Source organism: Lonchura striata, chromosome 3 (genome assembly GCF_050655825.1).
Source record: "Lonchura striata isolate lonStrDom1 chromosome 3, ASM5065582v1, whole genome shotgun sequence".
Classification (NCBI taxonomy): domain Eukaryota; kingdom Metazoa; phylum Chordata; class Aves; order Passeriformes; family Estrildidae; genus Lonchura; species Lonchura striata.
Genome location: NC_140705.1, coordinates 57,851,183 through 57,864,773, shown reverse-complemented (window position 1 = coordinate 57,864,773; position 13,591 = coordinate 57,851,183). Strand labels below are relative to the sequence as shown.

General features: G+C 37.6%; 1 protein-coding gene across 35 annotated transcripts in view; it reads left to right on the top strand.

Moving 5' to 3' along the window:
* Window positions 1-13,591, top strand: part of SYNE1 (spectrin repeat containing nuclear envelope protein 1) — a 290,639-nt gene that overhangs the window by 186,712 nt on the left and 90,336 nt on the right. For 23 of the 35 annotated variants that reach the window (XM_085576560.1, XM_085576559.1, XM_085576556.1 and 20 more), the window contains 6 exons: window positions 102-245; window positions 3,633-3,827; window positions 4,829-4,969; window positions 9,460-9,627; window positions 10,330-10,491; window positions 11,472-11,666. In XM_085576560.1, coding sequence (XP_085432686.1) covers window positions 102-245; window positions 3,633-3,827; window positions 4,829-4,969; window positions 9,460-9,627; window positions 10,330-10,491; window positions 11,472-11,666 — 1,005 coding nt within the window. The remainder of the gene's footprint in view (window positions 1-101; window positions 246-3,632; window positions 3,828-4,828; window positions 4,970-9,459; window positions 9,628-10,329; window positions 10,492-11,471; window positions 11,667-13,591) is intronic. The other 12 variants (XM_077782174.2, XM_077782168.2, XM_085576563.1 and 9 more) reach the window with 4 other exon arrangements.

Sequence of the window (13,591 nt, the reverse complement as noted above, 5' to 3'; positions counted from 1 at the left end):
AGATGTGAGTGCCAGATACTTCAGGAGGGAGATTTGTCATGCTTAGACTAACTGAAAATTAATTTTCATGTAGACACTCAATCTTTTTTTCCCTTCTCTAGGAAGCAGTGGTTCAGTATGAGCAATATGAGCAAGAAATGAAACATTTGCAGCAGATGATCGAGAGTGCCCATCGCGAGATCCAAGACAAGCCAATAGCAACCAGCAACATCCAGGAACTCCAGGTCCAGATTTCACATAATGAGGTATGGGACCCAAAATGCATCAAAACATTGGGCTCAATGGCAGCTCACTGACCCAGACAACTTTTCATAAGCAGTAGTCATAAGACAGCTGAGTTGCTTTTCAGATTTTCTAAGGGCTAGTTTAACAGATAGACTTAATCTCAGAGAGGGAGCTCCTGCTGTTGGTACAATGTGGACAATTCATTTGTTTATTCAGTCAGATACATCCTAACCTTGAGACAATATTATGATAAAAGCATTGCATAATTAAGGGGAAATTGACATTAAAACTTGACTGAGGAGTGTCCCAGAAGTTAAAATTCAGCACATGGTCAGTTAATCACAACTAGTTTGGTGATCCATATGTATGCATGTATATATATATAAAGAACTTGTATATATACACATATATATCCTAAACTACTTATTCATTTTCATCCCAGTCACATTCCATAAAGAATACCAAGAGACTTGAATCAAAGGAAACACACAGTAGATTTGGGGGAAAACTCTGCACCATTCACTCCAGAGGTTTCTTTAAAAATCTTTGTGGGGAAGATTTTTGTGCTCTGGAGTTGCAGGTCCTGCCCACAAACTCATGGCTTGACATCTCTTGAATAAATCACAGTAGTCTCCATGCAGCCTTCTTGCTGTGCTGACTTGAGAGCTCCTCCTGAGCCCCTTTCACCTCCACCTGTCTGTTGTATAATTCCTAGTATAGAGAATGCACCACTGATCACTGTGTGTCACTTCTGGCACCAGATGGCCCCATTTCTTTACCTTTGAATTAAAGCTAGCCCTCCTGGTGTGTCATGTAACCTAATGTTACATGTGCTGCTCATTTTCTATACAGTTCTTACAACTGTTATTAAGTATTCAAGAGCAGTTTGTATATACACAAGTGCTTTTGGTTTTATTAGTATTGAATTGATAATGCTACTATTCTCTAGTCAAATATTCTGAAACAGCAAATGCAGGAGAGTGAGCAGAAATTCAGGGTAATATTGCTGGAGGAGGGAATAATGAATAATGCTGCAAGCAGGAAGGAATTAAAAATGGGGCAGTTTGAAGTTTCATATACATTTGAGCAAGTTTAGTAGGTAGGAGTGGTCCTAAACATATTGCAGGAAGACAGCAGCTTTATGATAATGCACATATTGGGATCAGCCAGAACAGAGAGACTTCATACATGCAAGCTTTACACATTTAGGGGTAAGGGAATTTTTGGGGTAAGCATATTTTTGCATATTTTTGGCTCATGTTTTCCTTGCTAAATACCTGTGAAAAAGCATAACATGAAGTGGATGCTCTGAACCATATATTATTAGACTACTTCAAAAGTCAAGTCTGTCAAGATATTTGTTAGGTCTGTTATTAATTTAAGAAAATATCAGTTACCACATCCCCTGTTAAAGGCTGTATGTAAAGGAACTTAGGGGGACATTTGTATTAGCTATATTTAGAATTAAAATAAGAGGAAGGAAGAAAGTAGATTTTTTGGGAATCTTGTATTAATGTGCATGTATGCAAATAGATACCATGTCTACTGACCTGTGTTTCTTTAGAATTTCAGAGAAGAATATGGGCAAGTATCTCCATACTTGAGAATTATTTTAATGGAAAATACAATACCTCATGGGACATTGCTTTTATAAGATGCTTTATTATTTTTAATTTTCTTTTTCAATTACATTTTTGTTCACTGTTCCTTGTTTTCAGTTGAAAGAGGCATTTTAGATACTTAGTGCATTGAACATTAATACTACAAATGTCATTGCACTTGATAGTGTGAGGGAATAGAGTATACTGAATAACAATAATTTTCTACTGAGGCTCAGATATGTCATTTGGAATTTGCCAAAGAGCGGATACCTATTCAAGCTGCAAGCCATTAAATTTGTGGCTTGATTTGATTGCATCTTGGTTTTTGACTATTCTTCTTGAAATTTTATAGTCAAGACTTTTCTTAGTCTCTAAGGAAAGCTTTGGAGCACCAAAGAGAGGCCCTTTTGTTGCTAACATGACACTTGGTGACAAAATGCCATTGAAACTCAGGTAGTGAAGTGTCATCATCAGTCTTTGAGATGTTTCTATTCCTAACTTGGTATTTCTTGCAATGAGTATTCTGCACTGTAACTTTGAAGAATTTTCTTGCTGAAAATGTCATACGACCAAAGGAATCTTCTAATTTATCAGCCTGAAGCAGTATTCCTACTTACTTTAGAAAAGATATTGTAATAATACATTATTGTGCCTACTAGATCTTGCAACTCCTATTGCTATTTTTCCTTGAAAACTCATGAGTTTTGAAGAAGTAAAAGCAGATATAAAAAATTAAATAGAAATATATATACTTGAATGAATAATCATCTATTTAGCAGGCAAGCTTATACAAATGTTTCCATTTCTCAGATCAAAACTCTAACTGAGCATCTAAGGAGACAGGAACAATAGCTTCAGCAGAAATATTAAATGCTTCCACCGTTTTTTTATCTGAGGTATATGAATTGAAAACTTTGAAACGGAATACTGAACAGGGCAACAGTATATGGTAGAAGACAAGACACTTATTAATAGTCATAAGAGTATTCATTTTCATCTTTCTTATCTAAAAATCTTAAGCTTATAATGGTATTTGGCCACATAAATAGACTATTTCCTAGGCATAAAACCCCCAACAGTTTAAAATATAGTCTGCTTTATGCTAGTTTGTCCATCTCTTTTTAAAGAAAGGTAAGTCCTGTGCAGCTCAACTTTTAACTCAGTAGACTTATACAAAACGAAAAGGAGATTAAAATACAGCTTATCCAAACAGTGACAAAAAGAGATCCAGTCTGCATTTAATCTTATTATGTGACTGATTGTTCCTATCACTTTTGAGCCTGTTATACCCTGTGAGTTATTGTTTGGACAATTAATTCTTTCTGGTGAGAGCTGAATGGGGCATTTTTTGCAGTTGTGGCCACTACATGACCTCATTTCCCTGGCATGCACTATGCGGGGGAGCTTCATCTTCCTCAGATAAATGGAAGCAGATCGGGGGCGGGGGGGATATAGGGCAGGAAGAGGGAGAGACGCTTCCCTTTGCTGCAGCGCGCAGCTCACAGAGGTGGGCTCAGGTTCGGGCAGGATGCGAACGTGAGGCGTGCGTCCGTCCGTCCGTCCGTCCGTGCGCTCAGCGGCGCGGCGCGCACGGAGCCTTCGGCCGCCGCCGCCCCGCGGTTCGGCAGCGCCCGGCCGGGTACCCCCGCCGGCGGCATCCTGCTCGTCAGCAGGGCGGCTGCGCTGCCATGGCTCTGGCTGCGCTGGGAGGGGACAGCTGCGCTTCGCCGCGGAAGCTGAAATGCTGCCGGTCCTGTGGCCTTTCCCGGCTGCATCAGCACTAGGGGGAAAAAAATGTTTCCTCAGGAGCTGGCTCAGAAGATCAAAGGATACCAGGAGCAAATTGCTTCTTTGAATTCCAAGTGCAAGATGCTGACTATGAAAGCAAAACATGCCACCATGCTGCTGACAGTGACAGAAGTGGAGGGGCTGTCCGAGGGAATGGAGGAGCTGGATTCAGACCTGCTCCCGGCACATCCCACTCATCCCTCGGTGGTTATGGTAAGCAATGCCTCGGTCACTGCACTCATTATATGAGCTGCTTCCTTTTGCATCATTACGACACCCCTGTGCAGCAAATTGCCACAGCTCATGTCTACCTTTTGAAATGGCTGTAGTGTGGCAAACCAAGCAAGTTGCAGCTTCCCTTTACTGCATTTTGCTTTATATGGGTTCTCAAGACTTGCTGATAAAGGCTGAAGTTATTTAAGAGACAAATACATGAAATTTGTGAGCAGTAATATGCAAATATTGCGCTTTTTATTTTGTAGCTGTCAGGATGCAGGAACAAATGCTAAGAAATTGATGAGTTGCAGGAATAAATATGATTTCATTGGGTGTTGCAGTATATAGGTTTTTCACACATTGAAATGTTGATGTGATAATTGACAGTATGCTGCTGTATTCTCAGATAAGTGTACTGGAAATGAAAGCTGTATAAGTACTGCCATAGGCACAATGTTTGACTTTGCTTTTGTTTTTTTCTAACAAACAATCTGCTGATGCTACCGGAATTTTGGTCTGAGAGTCAGACTTCAGAATTTATCCCTCTATAGCAACACTGGGGAGGAAGGAGGTTACATTTGAATACTGGGATGTGTGTATTTTATATTTCAAGTCTTCCTTGTTGTTCCAGCCGGACCTGAATACTGAGACAAATAGTCCAGTATTCTGTAGCTCTCCACAGTATTTCTGAATGCAGCAGAGATTGTATTAGAAGATGTTTAGGCAAACCTGAATTTGTTATTATTGAGTTGCTTGCTCTACATTGTCTTTTAAAATCCATTATAGTACAGGAGAGCATTTTCATACTGAAGTATGACAAGTAAATGAGTCTATTTATTCAACAGATTCCTAAACTGGTAAATGTAGGAGCATGAAGCATGACTAATTAATGTTGTGGTAATTCTGGCCATGTGTTGTTTTGATCTCAGTCTAAGTCAAGCCTCAGCTGAGGTAACTGATTTTCTTCCTGTGCTCTGGGGTTGCTTTTCCTGTGGCAGATGACTGCTGGTCGCTGTCACACACTGCTCTCCCCGGTCACTGAGGAGTCTGGGGAGGAGGGAACCAACAGTGAGATTTCTTCTCCACCTGCCTGTCGCTCTCCCTCACCTGTGGCTAATACAGATGCTTCTGTTAACCAGGTACCGCTCTCTTGGCATTCATTCAGCTTTAATCTCAGACATACATGGTTCCATTCCACAGGTGGTTTATTTAATCCTCCGAAATAATGTTTAGCTGTAGCTCCAAGGAACTGAGGCTTAACCTCTTACCAAACTGAACCTTCAGGTTCCAGTTCAAAATAGATACAGGTATTGAAATAGTATAAATGCAGTGTTACAGCTATTCATTATTTTAAAAAATAAAATTTAAGTGACAATTGCAATATCACCAGTATTTTCTACTTACAACATAATTTTTATTTTCTTGGTAATACTCAATGGAATCTTGCATCCTGAGAAAAAATGCCTTTTCAAACTCCCTATAATGAAACATTGCATTATGTCGATATCCATCTATCTTACTATACCATTGCCATCATGGCACTGAAATCACAGCCTGGTATCTTCTACTTAATATCATTTCAGTTATTAACTTTCATGTGGTTTGTATTTTTTTTTTTCATATATTGTTCATTTCCATGACAATCTATTTTAGGTGCCAGTGAGGCAGATCAATGAAATAACAGATTTTATATTTTAAATCAAAACTGAGGGCTCTTGCACTTCTTGTAGAAGCAAGTGTATATCACTATTGATGAAAATGTAAACTTTGAGCTAGGACATTGAGCATCATGCACATAAAGTCACATATAAAATGTTATGCTTTAGAAGTTTAGAAGTGAGCCTTAGAAGCCATCACCCCCTCACTGAATTCATCATGTTCTGGATTTTGTGGTTGATTGGTTTCACGTTTGTGACTGCTTCCAAAATTGACCACTCCAGATTTGAAGGTTAGAATGTGTTGTGTTGCACTGCTGAGTAGAATCAGACAAGTTTGAGCAAGATGCTAATTGATTCCTTCTGCTAATTTCAGAAATGCATATGGTGCTATAGAAGTTGCTAAATAAAATACATACAAAAAGATATTAATGTAAGATAGTAAGAGTGATGACAAAATTATCAATGGCATACTAAAAAACGTTGTATAATGCGTAAAAAGGATTTTTCTACTTTTCTGTCATTTTAGATTATCAGAAAGTTTCCTGTGAAGTTCACTTACAGTAGAAAGGCATCTAGATATTTCAACATAGAAGTCTTATGACAACATAAATTGATGAAGGAGTTAAAGGACCAAAAGCAGCTTGCTTCCTAATCAAAAAAGCTAATGTCAGTTCTTTACTTTTCTGTGAAAATATAAAACAAGTCAAACAGCTCCAGTCACTCAGACAATAAGGAAAACACAGCAAACATGCTGTTGCACTGTGAGCTGTCAGCAAAATAATGTTTTAGAATAAGTGATTTAATAGGGCAAAATTGAAAAATATTATGTCTTTCATTTAGTAGAATATTTTTGAGAGAGATAAAGTTTATGCTGTTATGAAAATCTTAAAAAGTTAGAGCTGAAATTTTCTTCACTGTAGTAAATGTTGAAATTAACTGCATGTGTTAAACAACCAGTGGAAGAACATTCCAAAATACAGTGGTTTACTTACAAAATTCTAAAGTTCACACTCACATGAGACTAAGACTAAAGAAGCTATGAAACTGCCAGTGCTGGTCATGATGAATGCCCAGGGAGACTTCAGGAGAGAAGGTTGGTTAAAAAACCATATCATAGAAGTTAGTGAACTAGGAGCTCAAATGTAAGTTATAAACGTTTTGTATTTTTACAGCAAATCAGCAAAATAAATTTGGAAATATTTTGTTTTAAAAAGTAGCCTGAGTTAAGAATTAATTTCTCACAAGAAGATCACCTGCAAACTACCAGAAAAAAATATGGGCAGGAACTCTAGAAAGTGAAGAATAACATGAGTTTAGTGTTTGGAAAAAAATGTAAAACTCTTCTGAAGAGGCAACTGGGGAAGGAAATGTTATATGTTAAGACTGCTTTTTAATTCATCCTGAATAACTCTCTATAGCATTTCATCAGTTTCCTAGCATGTCTTAATGGTGAAACCTAACTAGTCTGAATTCAGACATCTACAGACTTTATTTACATTTCTAACAAGTAATGAAAATATAAAACAAGTGCCAACTGCTTATTAGTGAAATAATGAGGATATGTATTGAAATAGATTAAAACAAGGCCAGAAATACAAGAAAGTGACAATTTTAGCACTACTATAAGTTAAAAAATGTTGGTTTTTTTTTTCTGAAACTCCTCCAAAAACAGCAGGGATGGGGAATTATAAAAACATTAATGTTGGAAACACTGAGGAATTTCATAATATATAAAATATTATGCTAACAGTCCTGAAACACAATTTTGATGTTTAGCAAAATCAGGCACTTTATCTGTGGTACAGTACTGAATGAGAATCCTTTGAGGCTAAATCTCCTTGCACTTACCCAAAAATGTAATTGTTTAAAATTTGACACGCTTTTTTAAACTTGGTTTCCTGATACACAGTACAGGGCAGTTGAACTGGAAAAGCTGAAGTTTTGGCACGATGCCCTGTAGGCCACAGCTGATCCTGTGATTTTAGTTTTATCCACTGGGTCACTGTTAAATGCTTTTCTATCTCCTTGTACACAGCCTACTTAAGGATTCTTTCCCTTAAGAATATTCATCTAGGTTGCACCAGCCCTTGTTACGTATCTTACGAAATCTAAACACACCCTTTTGCCGCTACATCTAACAACAAAACATGACTACTCTTAATTTGCTACTTTTCATAAGAGCAGCCATGGGATATTAGGGCCTTTAGAGGGGCAACAAAATCTTTTACATGCATGAATGTATGGATTCCTGCTGCCCTGATGTGAAAGTTCTGCCAAAGAGAAGCTGCCATGTTGTATACTCCAGAAAGCAGTTGGAAAATGAGGAAAGGGATTGCTTTTTCCTCTCTGTGAAAACAAGCCCTTTATTCTGAAAACCATATTAAGAGGTCCAAGAAGCATTGGTCTTGAGAGGGGACTGATAAAGGGCTGGAGAGTAGCTGCAGGCAAGGCAAAATGAGAAGTTGCCTCCACTGGTGCAATTTTTCACCATTACTTGGAAAGATCACTTGCGGTCAGAGTGAAAAATTCTGAAATTGCAGTTCTGAATGCTGTGCTAAGCTGTTACCTATTCCGTGCTGGCTCCTGGACATTGTAACAATTTCATCATGAAGTTTTCTGGTTTCTGTGCTCTTCCAGATCTTGTCTGGTGTTGTTCACATATGGTATTAAATAACGTATTTGCATTCTGTTCCAAATTAGGATCCTTCGTAACACTTTGAGCTCCAGAATTAGTCTCAGAATTAGTCTTGTTTAGTACCTAATTTTTATACATCTATACAGAATCACAGAATGGTTGAGGTTGAAGGGACCTCCAGAGATATTCTGGCCCAATACCCTTTGTCAAACTGGACTATGTACAACAGGTTGTCCAGGACAATATTCACATTGATTTTGAGTATCTCTAAGAATGGAGACCCGGCAGCTTCCCTGGACAGCCTGTCCCAGTGCTGTGTCACCCTAACAGTAAAAAAACATTTCCTGGTATTCTGAGAGAATCTCCTGTGCTTCAGTTTGCGCCCATTGCCTCTGTTTCTGCCAGTGGGCACCACTGAGAAGAACCTGGTTCTGTCTGCTTTGCTCCCTCTCTTGAGGCAGCATTTTTCACTTCCCAAATAATGTAGTGCTAACAGTCATACATGGTTTCAGTTTTAAATAATCCTTGTCATCAAGTCTGCTTTCCTGACCTAAGTATAGGTACTGTACTTGTTTCCTTAATTCTACATTTTCTGTAGATGTTTTCAGTTGTCATCTGCAACAGTTGAAGAAATCTCCATACACTAAGTATAGAAATTCTGGTGAGAAATAATTCTGCTCTGAATTTTCATTGGTGGTTTGAACATTTTCCCATTTCCTTAGCAATTTTGGTCTCTTCTGAATATCTTTTATAAGTTAGTTGAGGCTCCCCGTTTGTTTGAAAGCTTACAAAAAGCTGATGCTTCATACTCTTTCTTGCCTCATTTACCAGTCCTTCAGTATAGTCCTTTTCGGTTCTTCTGCTGCTCTCTTTGTGATAGTGTTCATTAGGTTGGTATTTGCCACCTACAGTACCATAAGCTGCTGTCTTTTGTGATGGGTTTTCTCCCGTGTGTAGTTGTAATGGTGCTGGAACAACACTCCCATTTATAGTACTTCTCCTCCCAGCCTTTTTGTGATTGTCCACTCTTGCCTTCTGCACCTCCTAGCTAGTATGAACATGAAAAAATTGCATCCAAAATCCTCATCATAGTGAAGGTCCAAATCATGCTCAGTCTGATACTATTAAATATTGATTTACTGTGTTATTAAGAGGTTTCCTGGTGGTTTTGGCTTTGTGGGCTTTATTTTAATGGACATATGCAGTGGGGGCAGTATTGGGGGGATAGCATGCAGTATCTTTCTTTTTGAAAGTGCAATAATGTACTTCGTGCTTGTAGGACATTGCTGCAGTATCTTTCTTTTTGAAAGTGCAATAATGTACTTCGTGCTTGTAGGACATTGCTTATTACCAAGCCTTATCTGCTGAACAGTTGCAGACAGAAGCTGCTAAAATTCAACCCAGCACCTCAGCCACCCAGGAGTTTTACGAACCAGGCTTAGAATCATCTGCTAGTGCCAAATTGGATGATTTGCAGCGTTCTTGGGAAACACTGAAAAATGTGGTAAGTTTGCATTTGGAGACTTCAAAATAGTTGGCTAGCTTGTAAGGAATAAAATTCAAATAACTTGCTCAGTCAATAATTCTTCTCTGCAGTTTTTGGTTTTCTGATGGTAACTTGAATTGTTAGTTGAGATATATTATTTTTGTTCAAATCACCCATTAAAGCTGATAGTTGGTTTCAGAAATACTAGCTATTGGCAGACTGTATTCCATAATCTAGTTGGGATATCCAATCATGCTTGATGAGTAGGCAAAGAAGGCCCAGAATCCAATTTCTTTGTAGTTTTCCAGCATAGTCATTCAGTGATGTATGAAAATGGCCACAGTCTTGATCACATGCTATAAATTTTAATTCCTTTCAGAGGCACAGTAGCTGTTATGAGGTATTAAGAACTACGTGTCTAGCAAATAGTGCACGTCCATGTTTGAGTGCATGAGAATGTTCATAGGTTTTCCCTGCTTTATTAATTTTCATTTCTTTTATACAGCAGAACATAGAATTTTACTGATGAAATTTTAAGTAAATAGATATTTCTAATATGAATGTTTTGCTTTGTAATTTTTTTTTGTAATTGTTTTTGCAATTTTTTTTTGCTTTGCATTACTTTTGAAAACTTGTTGCAAATTTTTTTTGCTTTAGTATCTTAAACCAGGGACATATGAAGCAGAATAAATAAGAGAATTTATGTCTTCCATTCTTCAGATCAGTGAAAAGCAGCGCACACTCTATGAAGCTCTTGAGCGTCAGCAGAAGTATCAGGACACACTCCAGTCTATATCCACGAAAATGGAGACCACTGAAATGAAACTAAATGAGAGTCTGGAACCAGCCAAAAGCCCAGAGAGCCAGATGGCTGAACATCAGGTAAAATCTTATATGTGAGGAGGAGAGGGAAAGTGCACATTGCCTGCTTATCCCTTGTTCTGTTTTTTACACATTAACCATCTTCATGGCTGGATGCTTCAAACATACGCATTTATTGCTTAAACCTTCTCTATTAACTGTATGTCTTGCCTTTCTGGGCTTCCTATTGTTCTAAAGATGGTGTGATGGGGATTCTTTTAATAAGGAGCCTTTTTGAAAGAAATAGAACAGATCATAAGAATTTGTCCAGTTTAAATTTTCAGCAAAAGCTTTTGTCCAAGATTGTGTCCAATGACAGCTATACATAATATTCTTCAGCATCATTGCTGAAGAATATTTATAATGTTGCCAAATTTACTAAGATTATAACCAATACTGATGCACTGTATAATGATAAAAATTAATTTTTCACCTTGTTAAACAAAACAAACCAAAAGCACACAAAAATTCCCTCAGGGGAAGTCTCAAGAAATAATGATCTGAATAATAAGAGAATACTTTATTAAGTAACACATCTGACATAGGTCTGAGTTGTAATCACCTATCCAGTTGTAATCTCTTTATCCAGTTAGAAAATTTTAGGATGTAAGCTAAAACATGCCCCTATTTTTCTCTTACAAACACACATTCACTCACTTGTTCATTATCTTTACTGTGAATACTAGAATGCCCTACAGATAATTTATTGAAAGAATAAATTTCCAATTTCCAAAATAATTCCTCGTGATATTTTTGAAATTCAATATATGTAATTAAATCCACATTTAAGAAACCAGATATATGATCCTAACTCAAGCCTCTAAAAGCAGGACTCAGTCCTTGTGGAATATTGTCTCTGCCATAATTGTAGTGATACTCTGCTCTACTCTGTGTTCCTGGTGCTCCCCTGAGATAGTTGTCTTGAATTTAATATTTAGTCAAATACTTCCTTCTCACTGGTAAATGAAGCAAATGCATTCTCTGCTCTCATTTCTTAATAGGCTTTGATGGATGAGATTTTCATGTTGCAAGAAGAAATCAGTGAGCTTCAGACATCCTTGGCTCAGGAGCTTGTTTCAGAACCACTGGATGCAGAAGGTGCTGATCAAATGGCATTACAGTCCACCCTCACGGTCTTGGCAGAGCGAATGGCCACAATTCGAATGAAGGCATCAGGAAAACGACAGCTATTAGAGGTACAAGAAAAAACATCACCAATATATTTAGTCACCCTAAAAAAAAGTGATTTTCAGTTCTGCATATTTTTCACAATTCCTTTCAGTAATAAATAATCATGCTTTTTTTAGTGAGCCCCTCAACTTATTGCTAAGTGATGAGCAGCCAGAAAGAACTTGGAACACACAAATATTATATATGTTCCAAGTTTCTTCTGGCTATATATAGCTGTATGGAGATATATATACACACACTCATATATATATATATATATATATATATATATATATATATATATATATGTGTGTGTGTGTGTGTGTGTGTCCATAAATGAAGTGCAGATATTAAAAGTCACATTGTCTACAATATACTTAATATACTTTTGAGGAATTATCTCTCCAAGCTGCCAGACAAGACAAGAGGGAAAGCTTAAAGCAAGAAACAGCTCCTCTTCCAAATCTTTGCAGTTTTGTCTATGCTCATCTTCCCAGTGATTTACACACAAACTTTTTCTCATGGAATATGTACCCTTTTATTTCTTTGCCTACCAATTTTACCACAAATCTTTTAATATTAAGGGGATTTTTACAAGCCCTTTACAAATAGGAATGTTGCTGCATGTGTTATACAGGTGAGAACATACAGTCATGCTAAAGCTGGTTACAGTTTGGCTACTTTGAACACTGCAGGGCAGCTTTATTTCTGTACTGTTAAGAACTGCAGCAGTGAATTCAGAAACACAACAACTTCTGCCTTCATATTTTCCATCACCAATTGATTCAGAGAAGCAGAGTGAGAACTGGCTATGTGGATCTAGGATGTGGTGCTTAGTGACCAGCTGAGTTTAAACCAAGACACTGGATTACAGGAGAGTCTCAGGGTGCTTCAGCTGTTTAGTTCTATCCAGTCAGGACAGCGAACAGATCATTAGAAAATACCTTTTTTAGTTTTAAAATAACAAAGTTGTGCTAAGCTCTTCCTTCCCAGAAGAAAAATAGGTTTTAATTAAAAATAAAGGGTTGTAAGTAGAATAGGGGATCTAGCTGTTTATAGCTTGCACCCCATACAGGATCTAACAAACATCTTGGTAGCACTTAGGAAACGCTAACTAATAATTTCAAGATAAAGCATGAGTCATATATTAGTCTTAACTGTGATTAGGATACTTTGACACTATACCACAAGTATTCCCTAATAATCCTGGCTAGGAAATATATATGATATGTGGACAATATTAAGTAATTTAACCTGTGTACTTCATAGTTGTGGTTTCACAGATAAAATCTTCCAGAGCACCACAGGGAAGTAAATGTAGAAATAAAGATAAAAGATGTGATGAAAATATTTTGCTGGTGAGGTGTGAACTGGTGATATTGTTCTTTCTGTGGACCTAATTCAAGTAACTAACATTTGAGAACTGTTCAGGTCTGGATTATTTAAGACTTCTAACAACTATCAATACTCTTTAAATTTTTCTCACAGTAATTTTTCATTTTTTAATTGAAAATGAGCAAGCAGAAAAGCTGTGCAAAAACTTCTCTGTGTGATGAAGTTGTCCTGAACATTTGAGTCTGAATTTCCTTACGAAGTGTTGTAGGTTGACCCTGCCAGCAGCCAAACATCCACCCTCATTCCTCTGTCCTGAGATTGGTTAAAAATAGAAGGCAGAAAAAAGACTCATGGATCAAGATAATGACAGCTTAAACAGGGTAAGGGAAAGCTGTGCATGCAAGCAGGGAATGAGGAGCTTATTCACTACTACCCAATCAGCAGGCAGATGTTTGGCTACTTTCCTGGAAAACTCGGCATATGTTTCTTGGGAAGATGAACACCATAACCACAAATGCCCCTCCTTCCCTTTCCCTGGGCTTTTATTGATGAGCATGATCTCATCTAGTGTGGAGTATCCCTTTGGTCAGTTCAGATTCGCTGTCCTGGCTATCTC